Here is a 21638-nt window from a genome sequence, read left to right as displayed (position 1 = left end):
GGCATCTCTCTCTGGAATACGTAGCCATGTTTGACTCACACGGGCACAGTCTAAATGGATAATCAGATCATTTTGATATAGAGCTCTTACAAATCAAGGCAAGGCAAAATTCATTTTCTCTCATCTGGATATTGATTTTCCCCAGCGGCTGAGAGGAGACCCAAGTTGAAATTTCCATGTTCTGCCCTAATCCTCTTTGGCTTCTCAACCCAACAGCAAATGAGGTTGAAACTGGTCTTCTCCGTTGAGTGCTAATCTTGCCTTTGTACTCTCTGTCTGGAAAACATTTGCCACTGAAGCCTTCGCTTCATTCAAGGTCAAGGAATCGCATTCACATTCTGGGTCCTTGAAGAAGTGAATGTTTAATTATCACAACAACTTTCTTCTTTAAAATTTCAGAATGTGTTTCCCCCGTCTGCTCCAATATCTATAAAACTCCAATTAATTAGGTAGTGTGGCAAAGAATTAATCTGACTTATTAAGAGAAAAGCTTAAATTGAAGCCATTGTGATAAATGAACATAAGTGCTGGAGGAATAATCTGCCCCCCAAGATCCATCTTTAAAGCCCCATGCAATGCTTTCTCTCAGTCAGTGTCACTGCCCCAGTGCCAGGCAAACCCAGTCTACTCACTGCCTTCTGAGTTTTCCAGAACTGGCCTTAGGATAAGCACTGATGAGCACCAAATGAATATGCTAAACACATGCTGACCATAAATGTCTATTTAATCTCTGTGAGATCAATAAACTGGTTCCTCAGCTAGCTCTGAGCTCTATGCTGCCTGGCAGCTCCACATCATTCGTCCAGAGCAAGTTTCTCTCTGGCACATGATGTCTGCCTCCCCATTAGAGTGTGAGCTCCCTGAGGGCAGGGACCTTGTGCCTGGCAGCTGGTGCACTTTTCCGAGATCTCAGTGTGGTACCTAGGCCCGAGGAGATGCTCAATGAATCCTGAAGATGGATGGACAGAAGGACGGTTGGACGGATGGATCGATGGCTGGATTGGTTGGGGGTAAGATTGGGGCAATCGCCCAGACAGATTTCAGAAGCTGGTCTGAATCTCGCTTCTGAAAACGAACGTTTGGAAGTGAGAGGCTGTGGCTGCTGGGATGTTCATTACCTTCTCATCCATACTGAGATAGGGAAACACTTTCTCGATGAAATCTTGATGAAAGGCAAATTAAGCAAGCACAGTTCCTCTCGACACAATTGTGGCTTGATGGGGCCTAACGACTGTGATTGCAAGACAGAACAACACCCTGAGGGGCCAGCCAATGGAAACACATCGATGTGGAGCTCTCTGGGAGGTGGCATCAAGACTCGCCGGGTACCCAGAGCAACAACACAACACACCACCTCTGTCTACTGATACCACGAGACATCATGAATCCATAGTCACTCCGACACACGTATCTCCTACCGCCACCACAGAGCATCATGTCTTTATAGCCACACCACGACAGACACCTCCCCTATCGACACCATGATAAATCACATCTTCATAGTGACACCGTGACACACATCTCCTCTGATCAACACCTTGACACACCATGTCTCCATAGTAACACCTGACATTCGTCTCCTCCTATAGACACCGTGACACATCATGTCTCCAAAGTCACACCCTACATATACCTCCTTCTGACGACACCATGACACATCACGTTTCCATAGTCATACCATGATATACATCTCATATTCACACTGCAACCAACACTCCATGTTTCCATAGTCACACCTCACATACATCTCCTATCAACAGCACGACACATCAGATCTCCATAGTCACACCTGACACATATCTCCTTCTATCAACATTGTGATCCATCACGTCTCCACAGTCACACCATGTCATACATCTCCTCCTATCACCACCACGACACATCATGAATCCACAGTCACACTGTGACACACACCTCATCTTATCTACAGCGCAACACTCCACATCCCCTTAGCGACACCCCAATCCATTGTTTCCCCATTTTCACCAGCTACAAGGTGAAGAGGCAGCCACAGAGAAAACTCTCCAATTATCTCTGGAGGAAAAAGGGCCAGGGTGGCAAAGGCCAGTGGACAAAGGACTCGGGTGGGTGGACAGATGATCGCTTCTGGTGGAGGCCAGATCTGGGAGGCAGGTGGAAGGGGGCCGCTGGTGGAGGCAGGACCTGTTTGGATGGTCTGGGGATGCTGGCAGAGGCTAGACCATGGTGGGTGGCAAGACGGATGTTGCTGGTGGAGGCCGCATCTGGGTAGGCAGGCAGACAGAGATTGGGGGCTGGGTCCAGTCCACCCCGGTGGTAGCAAAAGTCCTGGTCTGATGAGGGCAGCCTGGAAGGATGGCAGACCACTTAAACCACGACAAGAGTCACCTGATCCAATGATAAGAGACAGCATGAGAGTGGCAAGCTCTGGCCATCGGCACATATCTCTCAGTGGAACAGCTGGAACAAGACCAGGGGATGCCCGGGGGGGGGGGGGGGCACAGCTGCAATGAGAAGATAAGTGGAGTTGAGGAGGAGTAAGGGTCTGTGCTTTCAGACACGGATAATCCCAGCACCATAAATTTCAGTCCCTGTTGCAGTGGATCCCTGTTTCCAGCTGGACACCATGCTTCCCTGCCAATGCTTGCTGTTCGCTCGCACATTACAGGGAAATAATTAATAGATCAAAGAGAATCATCAGCCGGCATGGTTTCTTCATTATCTCAGGACGCCTGACATCCAAGGCGGTAATAGGTGCTCAGTAATCCAACACTCCTCCGAGGAGAGGAAGTCACGGTCACCATAAATCCCTCGTCTCCACGGCCACTGTCTTGCATCGCACACTGGAAGAAGCAGCCCTACTTTCGGGGCATTTGGGGATGGGGCACGATTGTGGGGGATGGTTTTACCCCTTTCCTCCTGAAGAAATCAAATCAAATGGGCTACTCATCGATTAATCAGTCAATAACTCCCACTACCCCAAGCCACCCCTAGCACTAATAAATTGATTTCTCCCCATCCCCAGGGCTTGAGCCCATATGTATTCAGTGGGCAGTCAACTCTGCTTGCCCCCTTCAGCTTTCCCTCACTAATTTCCTACTTTTATTCATTCATTCATTCAATCAAATTTATTGAGTGCTTAAAGTGTGCAGAGCTCTGCACTAAGCGCTTGGAAAGTACAATTCAGCAATAAAGAGAGACAATCTCTGCCCATAAGGGCTTACAGTCTCCTCAATTCCAATCTACTCACTGTATTTTGGTCTTTTCATTCTCACTGTGATCCCTTTGCCCACATCCTCCCTCTGGCCTGGAACTCCCTCCCCCTTCATGTACAACAGACCATCACTTTCCCCACCTTCAAAGCTCCACTAAAATGACAACTCCTCCAATAGGCCTTCCTTGACTAAACCTTTATTTCCCCTACTCCCTCTCCCTTCTGCATTACCCACGTATTTGGAACTGTCCCCTTTAAATACTTGATATTAACCCCACTCTCAGCCCCACAGCACTCAGGTACATATCTGAAATTTATTTTAATAACTGTCTCCCCCTCTAGACCATAAGATCTTTATGGACAGGGAACGTGCCTCTCCCAAGCACTTAGTACAGTACCTTACACACAATAAGCACTCAATAAATGCCGCTGATTGAGCGACTAATTGAAACCGTTCCCACCATGGGTTTCCCCGGAAAATTGCTAGAAAACCAGAGGGGTTTGGCAGGCTTCCTTACCCAGCCCACCACAACACTGTATCTGATCCCAAGGGTCACAGCCACTAGGGAGAAGAGAATGGGATTTTCTGGGATTGGGGGAAAGAGGAGATACTGAAAGAGCAGCTGCAATGCCAGGAGATCAGAAGACATCACTACTTTCATTAATGAAGAAGGTATATATTCTGAGCAGAGAGCAGACTGGAAGAGGAGGAGGAAGGGGAGGAAAAACAGGAGGAGGAGAGCAGACAAGTGGACCTGCAGGATCCCATCAGTCCCACATGATGAGTGGCCTGGGCTTGGATTCTGCAGGGTGGCACAAAGGTAGGTTCTTGCATCTTGGTGAAGTTCTTAAGACAGCCGCATATGTGCCCGGGCTGTCACAAGTGGGTCACTGGTGGGCCAGTGACCCAGAGTAGGTGGGCTGACACCAGGACCTTCATTACAGCTATTGAATGGTCACTGAATTCATCATAATTATCATCATCAGTATTTACTGGGCACCTTCCATGTGCAGACTACTGAACTGGATATATCCTGGGTGTAGGACTCTGTTCTGAGCACTGCCCAGAGGAGTAGGAGCTGTGCTCCCTAGATTAGGGGGCCACCCTTCAAGGAAGAGTTGCCACTCTGAATTTCCCTACTGAGCTGTTGGGATCATGTCAGCTCCCTTGGGATCTCGCCAGCTCCTACAAGAATCAGCCCTGGCCTCTCTGAAATCCAGAATAAACCCCATCACCACTTGCTTAATAAAAGCTTGGCCCCAATCCAATCAATCCACTCTCCTGAAGGTCCTCCTCACCCTGGTGGCATGCCTGGCGATTGCTGTGTCAGCAGCAGCCATGGTGGATCCTGGTGGATAGTGGTGGCTTCTGGATAAGGGGAGCTTCTGGCTTTGGATTTTGTGTTTAAATTCCTGCTAAATTGCTCCCTCGGCTGACCCCTGCCTGGACTTGCACTGATTTCTTGGGTGATTTACTTTCCATCTGCCTGTATGTCCAACTGCCTTCTATCTTCCTCTCTGTCTGTGCCTACCTGCCTGCTTGTCTATCTCTCTCTCTCTCTCTCTGTGTGTGTGTGTCTGTCTGTCTGTATGCTTACCTGTCAAGACTACAGCTTGGCTGTCTGAAGTGCCTTCTAAACTCCAGTATGCAAACTCCAATATATCCTGCCTGGGGAGCCTCGGTGCTTTGGTCTCCATCAATGGAGCAGACGGGCGGCCGGGATGACAAACAGCTGGGCAGGTGGACAGCGAGTGACAGGCGTTGGTATGGCAGCTGCCTGCCCTCCCACCCGCCACAGGCTGCTTCCCCTGGCAGCCCAGCTGGTGGCGGCTCTGAGCGAGTCTGGGCTGACACCAGAATTTGCATTTCTCGACTGTGGAACGGGTCCAAATGGCTATTGATTTCTCTGATGGGTTTCCTAATGAATATCTATCACTCCCCTGGCTGTCCCTGTGCTTTGGCTGCAAGGAGGGCAGGGAAGGGGGAGGAGGGGAAAGAAGAGGAGGGGATGAAGAAGGGGGAGGAGGTATAGGAGCAAATGAAAGAGGAGAAGGAGGAGGACAAGCAATTCCTGGTGCCACCTCCTTCCCGACCAGCCCCCTCCCCCGGGGCTGGGGGAGTGGGGTGGCTATGGGAGGCAGACCAGATCTCAGGCAAGAGAGAGGCTTGGGTAGGGAAGTTGGAAAAAGGCCCCACCTGCTTCCCCAGACTTCAAAAGCTGAGAGATTCACAGCCCCTGTCCCAAACTATCTACTTGGGAATCCCAAAGCTGACCGACGGGTCATCAGAAGGGAAAGGTTAGGCCTTAGACTGGGCACCAGAGGGTGAATGATTTTCACACTGACCTTAAACAACCTTAGACTTCTAGAGGATGTTTTCATGCTAAGGAGTAGCTAAGAAACGACATACCAGTGATACCTTACTGAGTGCAGAGTGCTAAAGTGGGCTCCTACTGAGTGCAGAGCACCATCCTTGGAACGTACTAGATGTAGAGCAGTGCACTGAGTTCTGCTGGGTGCAGAGCCCTGGATTGTGTGCCTGAGTGCAGAACACTGAACCAGGCATGTACTTTGTGGAGCACTCTACTGGGCAGTTAAAGTGAGCAGAGCAATGTACAAGGCACGTACTTTGTGCCAAACGCTGTACTGAGCACCTATTGTGTCGGGACATTTGTTCTAGGCACATATTTTGTGTAGAATGCACCCACTAAATCTTCTGTTTCTGCTCTAGGGGATCCCACCACCCAACAGATGAGAGCACAGGTGCATCTGCACCATGGGAAAAATGAAAGGGGACGATTCACTGAATCACTAATTAACAATGGACATGCTCTCCCTGCCTCATTCATTCATTCATTCATTCAATAGTATTTATTGAGCGCTTACTATGTGCAGAGCACTGTACTAAGCGCTTGGGATGAACAAGTCGGCAACAGATAGAGACAGTCCCTGCCGTTTGACGGGCTTACAGTCTAATCGGGGGAGATGGACAGACAAGAACAATGGCAATAAACAGAGTCAAGGGGAAGAACGCTGACCAGCTCCTGTTCCACACCTCAGGAGCCCCCATCGGTTGCCAACAGTTTTCAGGGACCCGGGGGGGGGGGCTTGTGGCCGGGGGAAAGGGCCTCCCAAGCCAATCCCTGGGCTCTTCCTGAGAGAGAACAGTGCCAGGTTGGCCCAAGGCAGGAGCCCACCCAAAGGGAGTTGTTCATTGCCTGTTCCAGCATCTGCGGGTACCAGCACTCACTGGTCTCACGTCTGTTGCCTGTGTGTCCACAGTTCGCAGTTCTGTGTGTCCAAGCACCTTATCGGCCAGCACAGCTCTATGCACAGCTGGAGCATTGGGCAAGCTGAATAACCTTCTGGCAGGATTTCCCTTATAACTACCACCAGTCCAGACACAGTTAAATTTTAAATCTCGGTCATTTATTCAGACAGCTAAAATTTAGCCTCTTCAGCACACTAATGAAAACTTGATGTGAGCTATAATTAATTGGAAAGTTCTTGAAACATACAATTTTGCCTAATGAGAAGTGACAATTTTCCCGGTTTCTCGATGAAGAGCAACCTTTGACCCGGTGGCTCAGAAAGCATCTTCAAAGCCGAACAGCTAACCCTTCTAGCGGGTATCTGGGGGTCTTGGCCACGGGGTCTGGGAAGTCTGACAAAAATGCGATGATGAGGGGCTTCCACAGACCCCCGGTGAGAAGCGTGTCTCTGAGGAGGCCTGGGAAGCACTCCACTGTGCAGGTGGCCCCAGGAGACTCCCTGGGACACTCCAGCTGTCTGTGAGGCATGTGCAAGGATGCAAGGCACTGAATGTGGGAACACTCTGGGGGTGGCATGAGACCACTCCAGAGGCGTAGGCACGTGCAGAGACTCAAGGCATACAGTATGGGGACATTTAGGGGAAACGTGCAGGGATTCAGGGTGTCCAGTATCAGAAAACTCTGGGGGGCATGTGCAGGGACAGAGGGGCACAGGGCACATGGCATAGGGACATTTAGGGAAAGCATGCGCAGGAGCACAGGGTGCATGATGTGGAAAAACTCTGGGAGGGGATGTGTAGGGATGGAGGGATGCAGGGCAAGTGGCGTGGAGACACTCCAGAGGTGAGGTGCATGCAGAGATATATGGGGACGGAGGACACACAATGCAAGGACTCTCTGATGGCTGGGGTGGAGGGCACATGAAAGGACACAGGATGCAGGGCAGCTTCAGGGGGCGGGCAGGCTTCTGTCGCTGCTTTAGGAGTAGGGGGGTGTTCCCATTAAAAGGATGTTTGGCTGCTCCTCGGCTGCCTGTCTCCTGCTGCTCTCTTCATTCGGACTCCAACCCTCCTCTCTGACCCCACAGCTTTGCTACTGAAACACCCTGCCACAATGTGGCAAGCTCTTGTTGCTCACTCACAGCATAAGGGCTCCTCCTGCTAGACACACACACCCAGTGCTGCAGCGCCTGGATCCAATTCTGGAAAGCTTGGACCTCATCTCTCTTTTGACTGGACTCCTTTCTGCCCCCAAGAGGGGGCAGACAGTCAGGGGACATTTTAATAGGTGACTAGCAGGAAGCAGGGTTGCACTCTGGGCATCTGGGTGTTGGAGTGTGGGCCCCACATTGGTGCCCCTCTGAAAGTTAGGAAAATAGATCCAGAATAGTGTAAGATAATAATGATGGTATTTGTTAAGTGCTTACTATGTGCAAAGCACTGTTCTAAGCACTGGGGAGGATACAAGGTGATCAGGTTGACCCACGTGGAGCTCACAGTCTTCATCCCCATTTTACAGATGAGGTCACTGAGGCACAGGGAAGTTTAGTGACTTGCCCAAAGTCACACCGCTGACAAATGGCAGAGGGGGGATTAGAACCCATGACCTCTGACTCCCAAGCCCATGCTCTTTCCACTGAGCCACGCTGATGTGGGGGGAGAGTGAGGAGATGGGTAGAGGAGCCAACCCTGGGCCCAGAAGGGCTCCAGAAATGGGGAGGACCAGGCTAAGAAGGCCAGGGTGCAGTTACTTCTTCCCAGAATAATTGGAATTTGAGCCAAAGGAATTTCCATCCCGCTGACATGGGACAAACCAGAAACCCTGAACTCTTGTGACCCCTAAGATGGGAAGACCCAGGAAGAGAGGGAGGGGAAGAACACATTTGCCATCTGGGAGATGGGGGTGAGCTCTCTGAGGCAGGTGGGACACCGGTGGGGTCCCGCAGCTTTCACTTCAGATCAAGGGGAAGACAACTAGTGAACTAAAATCAAAGCCCAAAGGTCCTGTCTTGGACAAATTTGGAAGGTAATTTTCACAAGATTCCAAGTCAACCCACCGACCACTGAAAAACTCCATTAGGGTCAGTGTTGAAGTAGGAGTTGGATGGCAGGAATTAGGGTCCGGGTCAGCACTGGAGTTAGGATTGGGAGCTGGATGGCTAGCACTGATGTTCCGGTCTGGATCGGGACCAGGACCAGGGCCAGGTGTTAGCGTTATATTTGGGATTGAGGTTATGGATAGTAGTCCTTATTTGCTCTTTTGGAGGCTGGAACGTCAAAGCTCAAGCACTAATTTATGTCAGATTATCCTTTTATCATTTTGTTTTTGCCAGTTGAGTTCTCGGCCAAATGCCTAAGACTTGAGTGGCCTTTTCTTGGTAAGCACACAGCTGACATCCACCCATGTCCCACACCTGGAGAAAGGCAAGCGGGCAGAGAGGGTCTCAGTTCCGGGCAGGTCAGACCTTCCACAAGGATCCACTCCTGAGAGTGGGGGAAGGCTAAACACAGCCCGGCGGATGGAAAGATCATAGGCAGGAAGCAGCCCCAGGATCAATCCTGCTGCCCCCACTCTGGAGACAGGACCTCCCCATCTAGCCCTGTCACCCTAGATCAGTGGCCCACTATCCGGGCCCATCACACCCTGGAACATCTAGTCCAGACAAGTCCAGCCAAGGCTGGGCCCTGCCTGTCCCCGAATCTCTCCTCAAATCCAGTCCACCACAACACCCGAGGGGTTGTGGCCATCCTCCCCTGTCTCTGATCACAGAATAATAATAATAATGATGGCATTCGTTAAGTGCTTACTATGTGCAAAGCACTGTTCAAAGCGCTGGGGAGGATACAAGGTGATCAGGTTGTCTCATGTGGGCTCACAGTCTTCATCCCCATTTTACAGATGGGGTAACTGAGGCACAGAGAAGTTAAGTGACTCACCCAAAGTCACACAGCTAAGTGGCTTTGAACCCATAACCTCTGACTCCCAAACCCCTGTTCTTTCCACTGAGCCACGCTGCTTGGACTGAGTGGATGGAGGGGTGGGATCCTGCTTTCTGGGGGCAAGGGACGTGGCAAGGCCCAAACACTGAACTGTGAAATCGTTCCCAGTTCATAACGATGCATGTTTATCCCACATCTCTCTAGCCTCGCACTTTTAGCCACAGCATGACTGCTCATCTCTGTGCCTCTCCTAAGACTATAAGCTCTCAAGAGCAGGCATCCCATCTTACACAGCTTCTGTCTCTTCCCCCACATCTAGAACAGTGCCCAGCCCAGGAAGTGCCCAACCTAGGAAGTGCCCAGCCCAATAAGTGTCCAGCCCAGCAGGTATCCTGTCCACCAAATGCCAAGTCCACTGGGCTCCTGGTTCAGTGCTCTGTCCTCAGTAGGAGCCCAGTCAATGCCGACACCAGTGATGTTGGCAATGGTGATGGCAGTGGTGAAGATGGTGATAATGGTGATGTCAGGGATCATGGTGATGGTGACGATGATGGTGATAGCGATGGTGAGGCCGGAGATAATGATGGCGAAATCAATGGTGATGTCGGTGAGCAGGGATAAGGCTCCGGCCCTTTCTTAAGTTTGTTAGGTGGTTGGGTTTAGGATTTGGAGAGTTTGGAGAAGAGAGGAAATATCTGGTCAAAATCCTGCAGGAGCAACACATTGCCCAAACCACTGGATCCTCCAAGAAACTCCTTCCATTGTCCGTCCGTCAAGCAGGGCTGGCCTATTGGCTAAGGGATTGGTGAGAAAGTGCCGCCTGGGGTCTTACTAGAAAGCAGAGGAAGGGCTGAGCTGGGTTCCCTTTGGTCTCAACATTCTCCTGCCAATCTCGCCGGCAACTCTCCCATCATGCCAATCGTGACTCTGGGCCCCGGCTCTGTACCACGGCTCTGGACCCTCAGCTCCTCAATTCTCAGCTCCCCTAGCCCTCACTCTCATTACACCTCAATTTTCATTTCCGGTTCTCCATCTTCTGCTTCTCCTGTTCCACTCGGCCTTACTCTCCCAGCGGTCACCTGTGATCCGGCCATGCCATGCGGTCTAGCTGTTCCATGCTCTGCTACCAGCTGTGACTCGCAGTCTTGCTGAGCCAAGCGGTCTGAATTTGCCATGTGGTCTGACCATGCCAAACCATCTAGCTGTGCCATGCAGTACCTTTCATTATGCCTTGTCATCTGACAAAGATATGCCATCTAGCTGTGCCACGTTTTCTGGTTGTGACATGCAGTCTGGCTGTGCCACTCAGCCTGGCTATGCCATATAGTCATGCTATGTTATGCTTCCAGCTGTGCTACATGGTCTGGTCATGCCACACCATATAGCTGTGCCATGAGGTCTACCTGTGTCATGCTGTACTAAGTAGTCTGGCTGTGCCACACAGTCTTTTCATGCTACACAGTCTGGCCATACCATGCCATCTATCTGTGTCACATGGTCTAGCCATGCTGTACCAGGTAGTTTGTGATATGCTGAACCTCTTGCTGTACCATGCAATCTGGCTGTGTCACAAAGGCTGCCACATGTTCAAACCTCCCCAGGGGGCCACACAGGTATGGTTCCACATGTGGAAACCCACTGCCTCAGTGCCCGGGGGGTGGGCAGATTCGACCTCAGTTTCCACCTCTGTGCCTTTTGGGAGGAGGCCACCCGGCTGCTGAGGTGCAAGACAATGTAAACGACTCGGAACCCTCATTTCTCCACCCACCCCCACCATCCAGGCGTCACCCCAGTGCTGTTGTACCTGGTTCCTGAGGTCCAGCGTGGGGCACGGGCGGCCTCCATTGTGGGGCTTCTCCTTCAGCCAACGGGAGCGAGTTCTCACGCCCACGCCACAGCGGGCGCTGCAGGGTCCCCAGATAGACCAGTCACTCAGCCTGCAGTCAAATGGGCAGGGGATGGTGCACGCCTCCTCCACGTAACCTGCAGTGGAGAGGAAAGTGGAGTGAGTCACCAGGGAGGGAAGCTGTCGGAGTCAAGGCCACACCCACCAACTATGAGTCCTCAAGCCCCCTGCAAATGCACACAAGAGACTTCCAACACAATGACTGCCTGGGCAGAGGGAGAGCCCGACTCCTTCATGGCCCCTGGATAAGAGGTGGAAATCCTGGTCCTCCATCTGGGCCTCCACCCAATGGCTCCACCCATGACAAATCCCTCCACCCACACCAAGGCCAAGGCCCCCACTGGAGCTGGAGGTTGGCAGAGTCAGAGCAGGCAACAGAAAACATGTCTTCCCCAACAGGAAATCCATTGCAACAGGGAGCTGTGTAGCTGGAAACACCAGCAGATCTGGTGGGTTTTAGACAGAGCCGTGGATGTGTGTCTTTTTGGGTCCCTGAGAGAGGGTCAGGGTTGGAGAGGGGACAATAGGGGGCCTCAGATGATCCTTATTGGATTACTGGAGGAGAATCAGGGATGTAGAAGGGAGAGTTATGGGTATGGGATGGACCATGATGGGTCACTGGGGGAGAGTCGGGGGCAGAGAGGGAAGAGTTGAGGTATTGGCTGGTCCACCCCTAATCATGAAGGTGGGGGTCCCCCGTGTTCTTTTTGCTGCTGCGGCTGCCAGAGACAGAGTCCAGGGCTGGGTGGACTCCCACAGTCTGTCTCAAGATGGTGCTGCTCAGGGGCTGATGTTTTAATTTCATCTGGCATGTTCCAAATGGGAAATCTGCGTGGCAACTTGTGGGGCCAAGTGGGTGGGGTTGGAAGGGTTGAGTCGGTTGAGGGGAAGTGTGGGGGATCCATTCCTGACAGAAGGGGCTGGACCAATAGGTCTGATTGCCCTCCCTCATCCAAACTGCTCATTCCCTTCTGCCTGGAGTTTCTCATTCTCAGTCTGGCCTGATGACTCCATCAACATCATCATCATCATCGACATTGTCCTAATTATTATTAATATCCTCATCATCATCTTTATTGTCATCATCCTTATCATCATCATCATCATTGTCATCCTCATCATGGTCATTTCCGTTTTCACTCTCCCTATGAACATCACCACCATCACCACCACCAACCTCCCCATCATCTTCACCACCATCAGGAACCCAGCAAGATGGACCAAACTCCGGGCCTGCAGCTGCTCTGGGTTTAGACCAGTGTCCTACAGTGCCACCAGGCTACTCTGGACAGTGGTCTGGTCTCAGGATGCCCTCCTTCAACTCTGCCTCAAACACACCACTAGCTGCCCAGGTGGCCCCCGGCCCCTTGCCCAGGCTCTGACCAGCACAGTGTCCATGTACAGCAGGGGCAGCTTACAGCCCACTTGTCTGTGGTCCCCTACCAAAGCCCCTCTCCTCCCCATTTCACAGGGAAACATTCCCCATTCCCACCTCCACCAGGATGTCTCTGGAGCCCAGCACTCTCCTGGACTGGAAATTCCTACCCTATGAGTAAGGCAGCCCCCATTGGATTTGTGGGCTGGTTGTCCACCCATCTGCCCACCTGGCTCTGGGGAGGGCAGAGGATTGAAGCACCTCCATTGAAACTGCTGTGCCCATGAGTCTGGAACAAGTCACAGACACTGCCCTCCTGATGTTCCATTCGGGGATGTCATCGACCGACACCCAGTGAGGGGGAAGAATTATCACAAGCTACTGCCAGGGAGACGGAGCCTTGTTTTCAGGCCTTAGCAGGAAAGGTGAGGGGAAGCCACTTCCAGATCCTACGACTTCCATTTCCCAGAGGACTGGGGTCACTCTAGGGGTAGGGATAGGTCAACCTGCAGATCGCTTCAAATCAAGTTGAGAAAGTGAAAACCATTTATATTATTTGTCAAAGAGCTTAGTTCTTTATTGGAAATGTTCAAGTCTTTGAGGCTCAGTTTCCTTCTGAGAAGGGAGAGGAGATGTGTCAAATATTCAGTTGGACTGCAAATTCCATTTGACTGTAAAAGTCTCAAAAGCAGGGATTGGATCTTTTACTTATTTTTGTTACTTAATAATAATTAATACTTAATGATAATTGTGATGTTTGTTAGGCACTTACTATGTACCAAGCACTGTACTAAGCTCTGGGGTAGTAGATGCAGATCCAACACAATCCCACATAGGGCTCCCAACCTAAGTCTTGATTGATTGAGGATAAGCAATAGGTCGTATTTCAGGAAATAATCACCAAATGGGTATCATTGCCTTCAAATCTCTTACAGGATTAAAGAGACGGGAAACAGGGCAGCCAATTGAGCCCCAAATGAACCCTGAGTGGTTCAGGGAGCCGAGCCGAGAGCCTGAGGCTGAAGGCAGCAGCCTTCAGGCTGGAGGACTGGGGTGTGCTCCCTCGAAACTGCGAAGGAGTCCCTAGATGGTACCTGTTACTGGGAGGGAACCCAGGAGGACCTTAAGACCTTGCAGGCATCGCCAGGTGTCCAAGTTCTCTTCCAGTGGCCCCAGGACCGACCAAGAGTATTCTGGCTGGGAACGGGCTGGGCCTCCCAAGCAGCCAGGTTCAGGCTCACATTCCTGTAACGAGGCTGCGACTGCGTGTGTGTGTGTGTGTGTGTGTGTGTGTGTGTGTGTGTGTGGTTTATGTGTGTACGTGATGTGTCGTGTGTGTGTTTGTGCGTGTGTGTGCAGGCTCTCAATAAATACTACCATCACTGCTGCACTGTTGCATGTAAGCAGTAGGGGGAACCAAGTGTCAAGATTCCTTGGTCTTTTCTCACCGGACTGGACACCCTGCCCATCAACCCCAGGGGCCAATGACTGTGACACACAGACCAACAGGAACATACTCTGGAGAAAAAGAGCATTTAATCTTTCGGCTAAAAGAAAAACTCAGCTCTCTCATATCCCTCGGCCAGCTAACCTCTAACATCTACACACCCCTGTTTCTTACACCATTTCACAAGGAATTCCTACTGCCAAAACTACCATTTCTGAGCTCCCTGCGAGTTGGATCAAACACTTAAAAGGGGTGCCTTGAAACAGCAAATAACAACCCATTGTTCTCTATCACATAGAAGCTGATCAATAAACAGTTAAAGAGACATAATTGCAAACACTGGAGGCATTTTTCACAGCAAACTCATTCTCTTCTGTGGTGATGTCTAACTCATATGTACAAAGGCCGAACTGATCTCTTTATGGGAGCAAGAAAGAGGTGTGGGGGAGGGGGTTTGCTAGGAGAAAAGACAATAGAGGGAAGGGAATAGGGGGAGGGAGGAGAGAGGGAGCGAAGGAGATGAGCTGGGAGGGAAGGAGACAAGCTAGATGGAAGGGAAGGGGGGGGAAGATGACTTGGGTGGGAGGGATGGGGAGAGACTAGCTGGGTGATAAAGAAGGAGAGAGATGAGGGGAGGGAGACAAGATTGGCAGTGAGCAGGAAAGGTATCTTTGCAGACTGGGCCGGAGAGTTGGCAGCTCGCAACCCTGTCTGCCCTGCGGTGGTGCTCTCCCCTGACAGGCAGATTTCCCATGACTGCACTAACAGAGACTCTCGCTTGCTCCATCACCGACTCTCTGGGCCGATTCCACAAAACTGCCAGCAATACACGGCAAGCCCAGGGGTTGGGGCCGAGTGGTTTCTGAGCAGCCTCTCTCTATGGTTCCGACGTTTGCAGGCTCAGCCAGAGTGAAGCAGAGCCCACCTCTGCTACAACATCACAGGGCCCAGATCACAGCTGGCTTCCTCAGCTACCTGCAGCCCCCCAAGTCTCCACTCCAGCTGAGATGGGGGAACAGGAGCGTGACAGGAAATGACTGAAGATATGGGGTGAGGTAGGCTCATCATAGGGGTGCAGGGGACCACAGATGGCGGGAAGAGAGGGAAACAGTTGGTTTCAGATTTCTTAACTCCGTTGACAATGGGGATGCTTGGAGAGTTAAGATTTGATGCACATTTTCCACTAGTCATTCATTCATTCAGTAGTATTTATTGAGCGCTTACTATGTGCAGAGCACTGTACTAAGCGCTTGGAATGAACAAGTCAGCAACAGATAGAGACAGTCCCTGCCGTTTGACGGGCTTACGGTCTAATCGGGGGAGACAGACAGACAAGAACAATGGCAATAAATAGAGTCAAGGGGAAGAACATCTCATAAAAACAATGGCAACTAAATAGAATCGAGGTGATGTACATTTCATTAACAAAATAAATACGGTAATGTAAATATATACAGTTGAGCAGACGAGTACAGTGCTGAGGGGATGGGAAGGGACAGGGGGAGGAAATCTGAAACCAACTTTCTGATTTGTCTGTTAAGACTCATGATTGGCAGTCACTTTCCACAGGGCCAGCAGTGCCTGGGCTCTGGGGCCACGCAGTGCAGCAGCAGGGTGAGGGGTTTCGGCTTAGGTGTGGACCCATCCAAAATGCCACCGGCTGTTCGGGCTGGAGTGCTGGCATCAGGTTCCTGGATGGGACTGGCATCAGAGGGTCTGGGAAGGGGTGGGGTGTGTGGGGGGGTGTCCATCCATTGCTGCTCTGTCACCACCCTCAGGGACACCAGAACGCTTAGACAGTCACTCACTGCTGCCACCAATCAATCAATCAATCATATTTACTGAGTACTTAGTGTGTGCTGGGCACTGTATTAAGCACCAAAGAAGCCAGGAGGGATCTCTCCACAGCAAACTGACCAGCCCTCCAAACGAGGGGAGGGTCAAGGAGAGAGCCAAGGGAGCTGGGGTATGGGGAAAATAAGAAGAGGAGGAGAAGCGGGGAATCATATGGAGGAGGAGGAGGAAGAAAGAAGATGCAGGACCAAGGAAAGGGGCAATGAGGAACAGGCAGAGAAGATTGGGGAATTTCCATTTGAGTCCTCAACCCGTGCCCCCTCACCAAGAGATCCCTAAAAGGCCCCCAAAAGGCCCCCCGGCTGCCTCGCCTCCTCTTACCCGAGCCACCGCAGTGTTCCAGGGCCACGAGCCTCCCGAGTGCGTCCAGACAGGCCAGAGCTCGCAGGCGCAAACCTTCCCCGCAGCCATGGGCTCTTCCTCCAACAGGGCCCAGTCTGGGCTGTTGCTCGTGGACACTGTCAGACAGGATGCAGTCGGACCAGTCCCCATAGGGTTGGGCCCTGAACGCATGGCATGGGCATGGCTCCGTTTCCTGCAGGGGGTAAGTTTCCCCATCCAGGCATCTTTCCCGCTTCCTGCTTCTTCCTGTCCCGAAGAGAGATGGGCCTTGTTAGTGTGCTGGCCACCAGTGGTGGGCGGCGGGCCACGTGGCAGGGAAATCGGGCCCTATTTGGTGGACACTGGTGGGACTCGGTCTCGGGGTCAAACTCCACTGGAGGAGGCAGTGGTGATCCGGGCAGCCAGGAGAGGTCCCGATGGCAGCAGCAGGCCAGTGGTAGTGACTGCAGGGCTAGAAAATTCTAGGAAACTTTGCATGGCATCATCTTCCCCATAATTAGCTGATGAAAACAAATTGATTACTTTGTCTCTATTACCCTGCAATCAATGGTTGCTAGGGAAACCCACCGACGTTCTCTGATCGGGAGCCCATTCTCCAAAATGATTGTGCAGATTGGAGGTGCACAACTCCTGCCCACAGTGCAGGGGAAGACCATCATGGTCAGCGGAGGGTCCCAGGAGGGCAAACCACAGCAAGAGTGACTGAGGGTGGGGTTGCCCCTGCTGAAGGGGGGCCAGTCTGCTGCTTCCTGTTGGCTCTTTAATGACATTAAATCCTCCCCTCGTGAGAGTCATTCTGGATGACTCACCTCTCCCCATCCCTAACTCTCCCCCAGTGATCCAGCATGGACCATCCAACAGCCCTGACTCTTCCCTCTCCATCCCTGATTCTCCCTCCTCCAGGGACCCAGCACATACCACCCAACACCCGACTCTACCCTCTCTGTCCCAAACTCTCCACCAGTGATCCTGCTCCGTACCCAGACCCCCAGCCCAGAAGCAGTTGGACTGTGGGTTCTGTAGTGGGCATGGGCTCACGGGGCTGTGTCTCATAATGCAGACTGCTCTGCTGCTGCACTGGAGCCTGCAGCCCCAAACCCTGTCTGCCTGAGAGAACTTCTGAATCACAGAACCTCAGGGAGCATCTCATCTGCTCCAGCCCAACTCTTCTCTGTCCACCCTCAGCAGTGACCACACTTGTGAGGGATGGCCCCACTCTGCGCCTCCCTTCCCCAGACAGTGACCGCACCTGTGAGGGTCCGCCTCCGGGTCCTGGTCGAGGTGCAGTTGGCAGAGCAGGGTGTGAACCTGGACCAAGGAGTGAAGGTGCAATCATCTCTGCAGGGTAGCAGGCACGGCTGCAGCAGAGGCGGCATGGGGTCTGGCCCCCGCAGACATTCCTCCATCTCCACTGGCTGGGCAGCCTCCGCCTCGCAGGTGACCGCTGGAAGGCACAACACACCCTGCTGCAAACACAGAGCAAAACCCTCCCGGCGTGGGCAGTAGCCCACGGGCTGACCAGGTAGAGATCCTGAAAACAAGCCGGGTCCCTATATGCGCCTCACATGTCCCAGCTAGCAGCAGGGGTCCCACCCATCCATCCTCAGAGTCCCACCCAACTATCCTCAGAGCCTGGGCCACTCCTCCTTCAACCATTCTCTGGTTCCAGGTGGGGGATGCTAAATCTGGCTGGAATGTGGGGGGTATTTCAGGGATCAGGCTCAGGAGTGTGGGTGCTCTTTCATTCATTCATTCATTCATTCATTCAGTAGTATTTATTGAGTGCTTACTATGCGCAGAGCACTGTACTAGTGTACAATTCGGCAACAGATAGACAATCCTTGCCCAATGAAGGGCTCACAGTACTCTTCCCAACCATTTCACAGGAGGATGGGCATCAACAACACCACGAGCTGGGGGTCTGGGCACCTATTCTGTGCTGAACACCGGGCTGCAGACCAACTGTGTGCAAGGCACTAGTCTGAGCACCCAATCTGTGCTGAGCACCAACTTCATGCAGAGACTAGCCTGGGCACACACTCTGTGCTGAGCACTGGGCTGAGCACCAACTGTGTCCTGAGCCCTTGGAAAAGATATAGAAGAAGCCCAGATCCCCACCCTTGAGAAGGGGTGGACAGAAGCCCGAATCGATGCCTCCGCTTTAGTAAAGAATGACTGACTAGAAAGAAATAATATACAGCCTTAATATACACCCGTGAATCAACTGATCTATAACGAACAAATAGATCGATCCAATCATGCTGAGAAGACTGATGCAGTGGCTGCTAGATGAGACAGATGGCAACGCTGATGACCCCTCTCCTTCACAACCTCACTAGAAGGCCACCTCTTCCCAGAGGCCTTCTCATTTCCTCAGCCATGGCACCCCCTCAGCCATCTCAGCACTCGGGCTCACTGAGCACTTTCTGCAGGCTGGATGCAATGCCATGCTGAGCACTTGGGAGAGTGCCCCAGAAAACCCAGAAGCCCCAGAAGCTCAAACCAAGGTTTCTGTTCTCTTGGGGGCCTAATAATTATTTGTCACTAGAGTTCATCACATGTCTGTTCTCTCACACTTTGCCTTGTGCATAATCAGGGGCGGCCTCTGCTTCTCTCTCTATCTGACTGAGAGCAGTATGAGGACACAGACCTACTTCCTTTCTTTCCTGGACAGGGATCACACCTCACATTCACTCTTCCACAGTGGCCCTCAAGGCTATGGTCAGCACTCCAGTACAGCACTGGCAGTCTGTATAGTGTCTAGTACAGTACTCTGCACCCAGGAAGACTTCAGTATAGTGTTCTGAATCTCGGAAACAACCAGTACTCTGCAAACTGAAGACACCCAGTATAGTGTTCTGCACACAAAAGTCATCTCCCACCAAAAAAAAAAAATCCTGTCACAGTGTTCTGCCCACAGGAGGCCTTGCTTGTTTTTTTAATGGTATTTGTTAAATGCTTACTATGTGCCTAGCACTGTTCTATGTTAATCAGGTCAGACACAATCTCTTTCTCATTTGGGGCTCACAATCTATGTAAGAGGGAGTATGCATTAAACACTATTTCACTGATGAGAAAACTGAGGCATCGGGAAGTTAAGTGACTTGCCCAAGGTCTCACAGCAAGCAAGTGACAAAGATAGGATTAGAATCCAAGTCACCTGACTCACAGGCCCATGTCCTTTCCATTAAGCCACACTGCTTCCCAGGGCCCACTAGGCACTCAGTACAGTGCTTGGTATATAGTGGGTGCTGGATAAAGTTGTGGAGGTGGATTGTGAACTGGTGGGGTGGGGAGGGAGGATTTGAGAGACAAGCAATGTGCTCAGAGAGCAGAGCCCACAGAGAAGGTGACCTTCCTGCTCTCGGGAACTTTCCCTGGCCGGCTGATCCAGAGAGCTCGGACACAGCACAGCTTACACTTCCCAATCCCCTACCCCCACAACCTGGGGTGGACTCAAAACTCGCTCAGGAACCGATACTTTGCAATCCATTGTCTAATTAAATGCACCACTAATTAATGTCTGAAACTGGAGAGGTAGTCAGGACAGACCTACTCTGACCCTCAAAAATGGTTTGAACATATCCATTTTCCATATGCTCTCTCACAGAAATCTAGAAAATAAGTGCCACTCTAATTAAAAGCTGGGAACTTAATGAATGATGCATGATGTTAAGGACAGAGATGATTTATTAACAGCTCAATGAAAAAAGCACCAAGAAACGATTAACTTCCTGAAAGACAACGATGGCCCCGGGGTCTAGACTCCAGAACAGGACTAGTGACAGCAGCAGCCACACCTCTGAACGACACTCTTACTTGTCCCCTGGGGCTCAGGGCCCTGGAATTCAGGAGTAGTTCTCCTAGCCAGAGGGCAGCCCAGAACAGCACAGGCTCTGGGGTTGGGGTCAGGGCAGCCTGGGGCAGCTGGCTCACAGCCAGGAGGTGCGGCCCGGGCTCTGGGCTCCCCTTTGGAGGGGGGAAGGATGAAGATGAACTGTCTGCTCAAACTAGCAGCTCTGGCTGAAGCCCAACCTGGTGGAGCACTCCAGGAAAGTGTATTTCTGGCTCAGTCCTGCAGTCACCCCTCCCCTCCCCAGTCTAGGGCTTTCGGAACTGACAGTGGCACTGAGAGAATTGGATGAAGCAGGGACTGGTTGCCCTCCTGGACCACCATGCTATGTTAGGGATGAACCATAGAACACTCTCCTTTCACCCTCCACAACTCTCCCCCAGTGACCGGCACAGACCATCCTACACCCCTAACTCTCCCCTCTCCATCCTTGACTCTCCCTCAGTGACCCGGCATGGATCCTTCAGCCAATCCGTTGAAGTTACAAGACCGTTCACATCTCACGCTTTCCTTTATAAAAATCTCATTCTGTGCCGGGTAACTACGTGCCTTGTTTTCTTTGCCTGTTTCTCAGAACAAGGAGTTGTGCACAAGGCAAGATCGTTATTCCATGCTGACTGACACATATGCAACTTTTGAACAGAACAGCATGAGTTGCTAAAATTGAATTAAACAATAAACCAGTAATTGCTTGTTAGGGTGCCTTAATTGACTCATAAGTACCATATGGGAAGCAGCAGGCTCCCGGAGCCCAACTGGAAGCAGACTTGCCGAGAGACGTGGCTCCTCTGGCTTGTTGGATGCCCTCCCCGGCTACCAGTGCCCAAGGTGGAAGGAGATCTCTAACACACAAGTCTCTGGATCGACTCTACACTCCGCGGTCCTGGCTGAAAACTGATGGCCCGGCAGCAGCCGGCAAACGCTGACACTGTGACATGTGCTTATATGTCACACACTAGCACACACTGGGACGTGCTGCACATACCGTCACATGGTGGGACACAACACACACACTGACATATAATGGGACACTACACTCATCGGCACACTCTGGGACACTCTGCACACACCAACCTATGCTACCACCCTAGCATGTTTGTACACTTGAGTTCAGGATCAGTGTAGGAGAAGTTGGTGTCAGGGAGGGGACAGATCCCCCCATTCTTGGAACCAAAGAGGGGACAGTTCCCCCTGCTGTCAGGCCCAGGGTTGGGATGGGGCCCTCCACTCTCAGTCCAGGTCGGGGCCAGAGCTCCTGGAGGGAAGTGGGTTTCCCAAGCCACCCTTCAGTCCACTTGGTAAACAACCAGTTGGGTTACACCAGGTCCTGGCCATGGACCAGCATGACACTTTTCAGATGGCAGTGAGGGAGCTGGGCAGCCACCAGAGCTCTGGGCAGGGCACCCAAGCTTCAATCCCCATACACTAGAGCCCTGCTGCCTTCCTCCCAAGCCCCT

At 51.8% G+C, this 21638-nt stretch overlaps 1 protein-coding gene across 1 annotated transcript in view; it reads right to left on the bottom strand.

Annotated features, from left to right (window-relative positions):
* The window catches only part of THSD7B (thrombospondin type 1 domain containing 7B), a 159992-nt gene that overhangs the window by 24975 nt on the left and 113379 nt on the right, over positions 1–21638 (bottom strand). Inside the window, exons 13-15 of the mRNA XM_029072551.2 lie at positions 17578–17772; positions 16308–16574; positions 11209–11387 (exon numbers count right to left, since the gene is read on the bottom strand). Of these exons, the coding sequence (XP_028928384.1) occupies positions 11209–11387; positions 16308–16574; positions 17578–17772 (641 nt within the window). The remainder of the gene's footprint in view (positions 1–11208; positions 11388–16307; positions 16575–17577; positions 17773–21638) is intronic.

This window comes from Ornithorhynchus anatinus, chromosome 9, assembly GCF_004115215.2.
Source record: "Ornithorhynchus anatinus isolate Pmale09 chromosome 9, mOrnAna1.pri.v4, whole genome shotgun sequence".
Classification (NCBI taxonomy): Eukaryota; Metazoa; Chordata; class Mammalia; order Monotremata; family Ornithorhynchidae; genus Ornithorhynchus; species Ornithorhynchus anatinus.
This window is presented reverse-complemented; position numbering and strand designations above follow the sequence as displayed.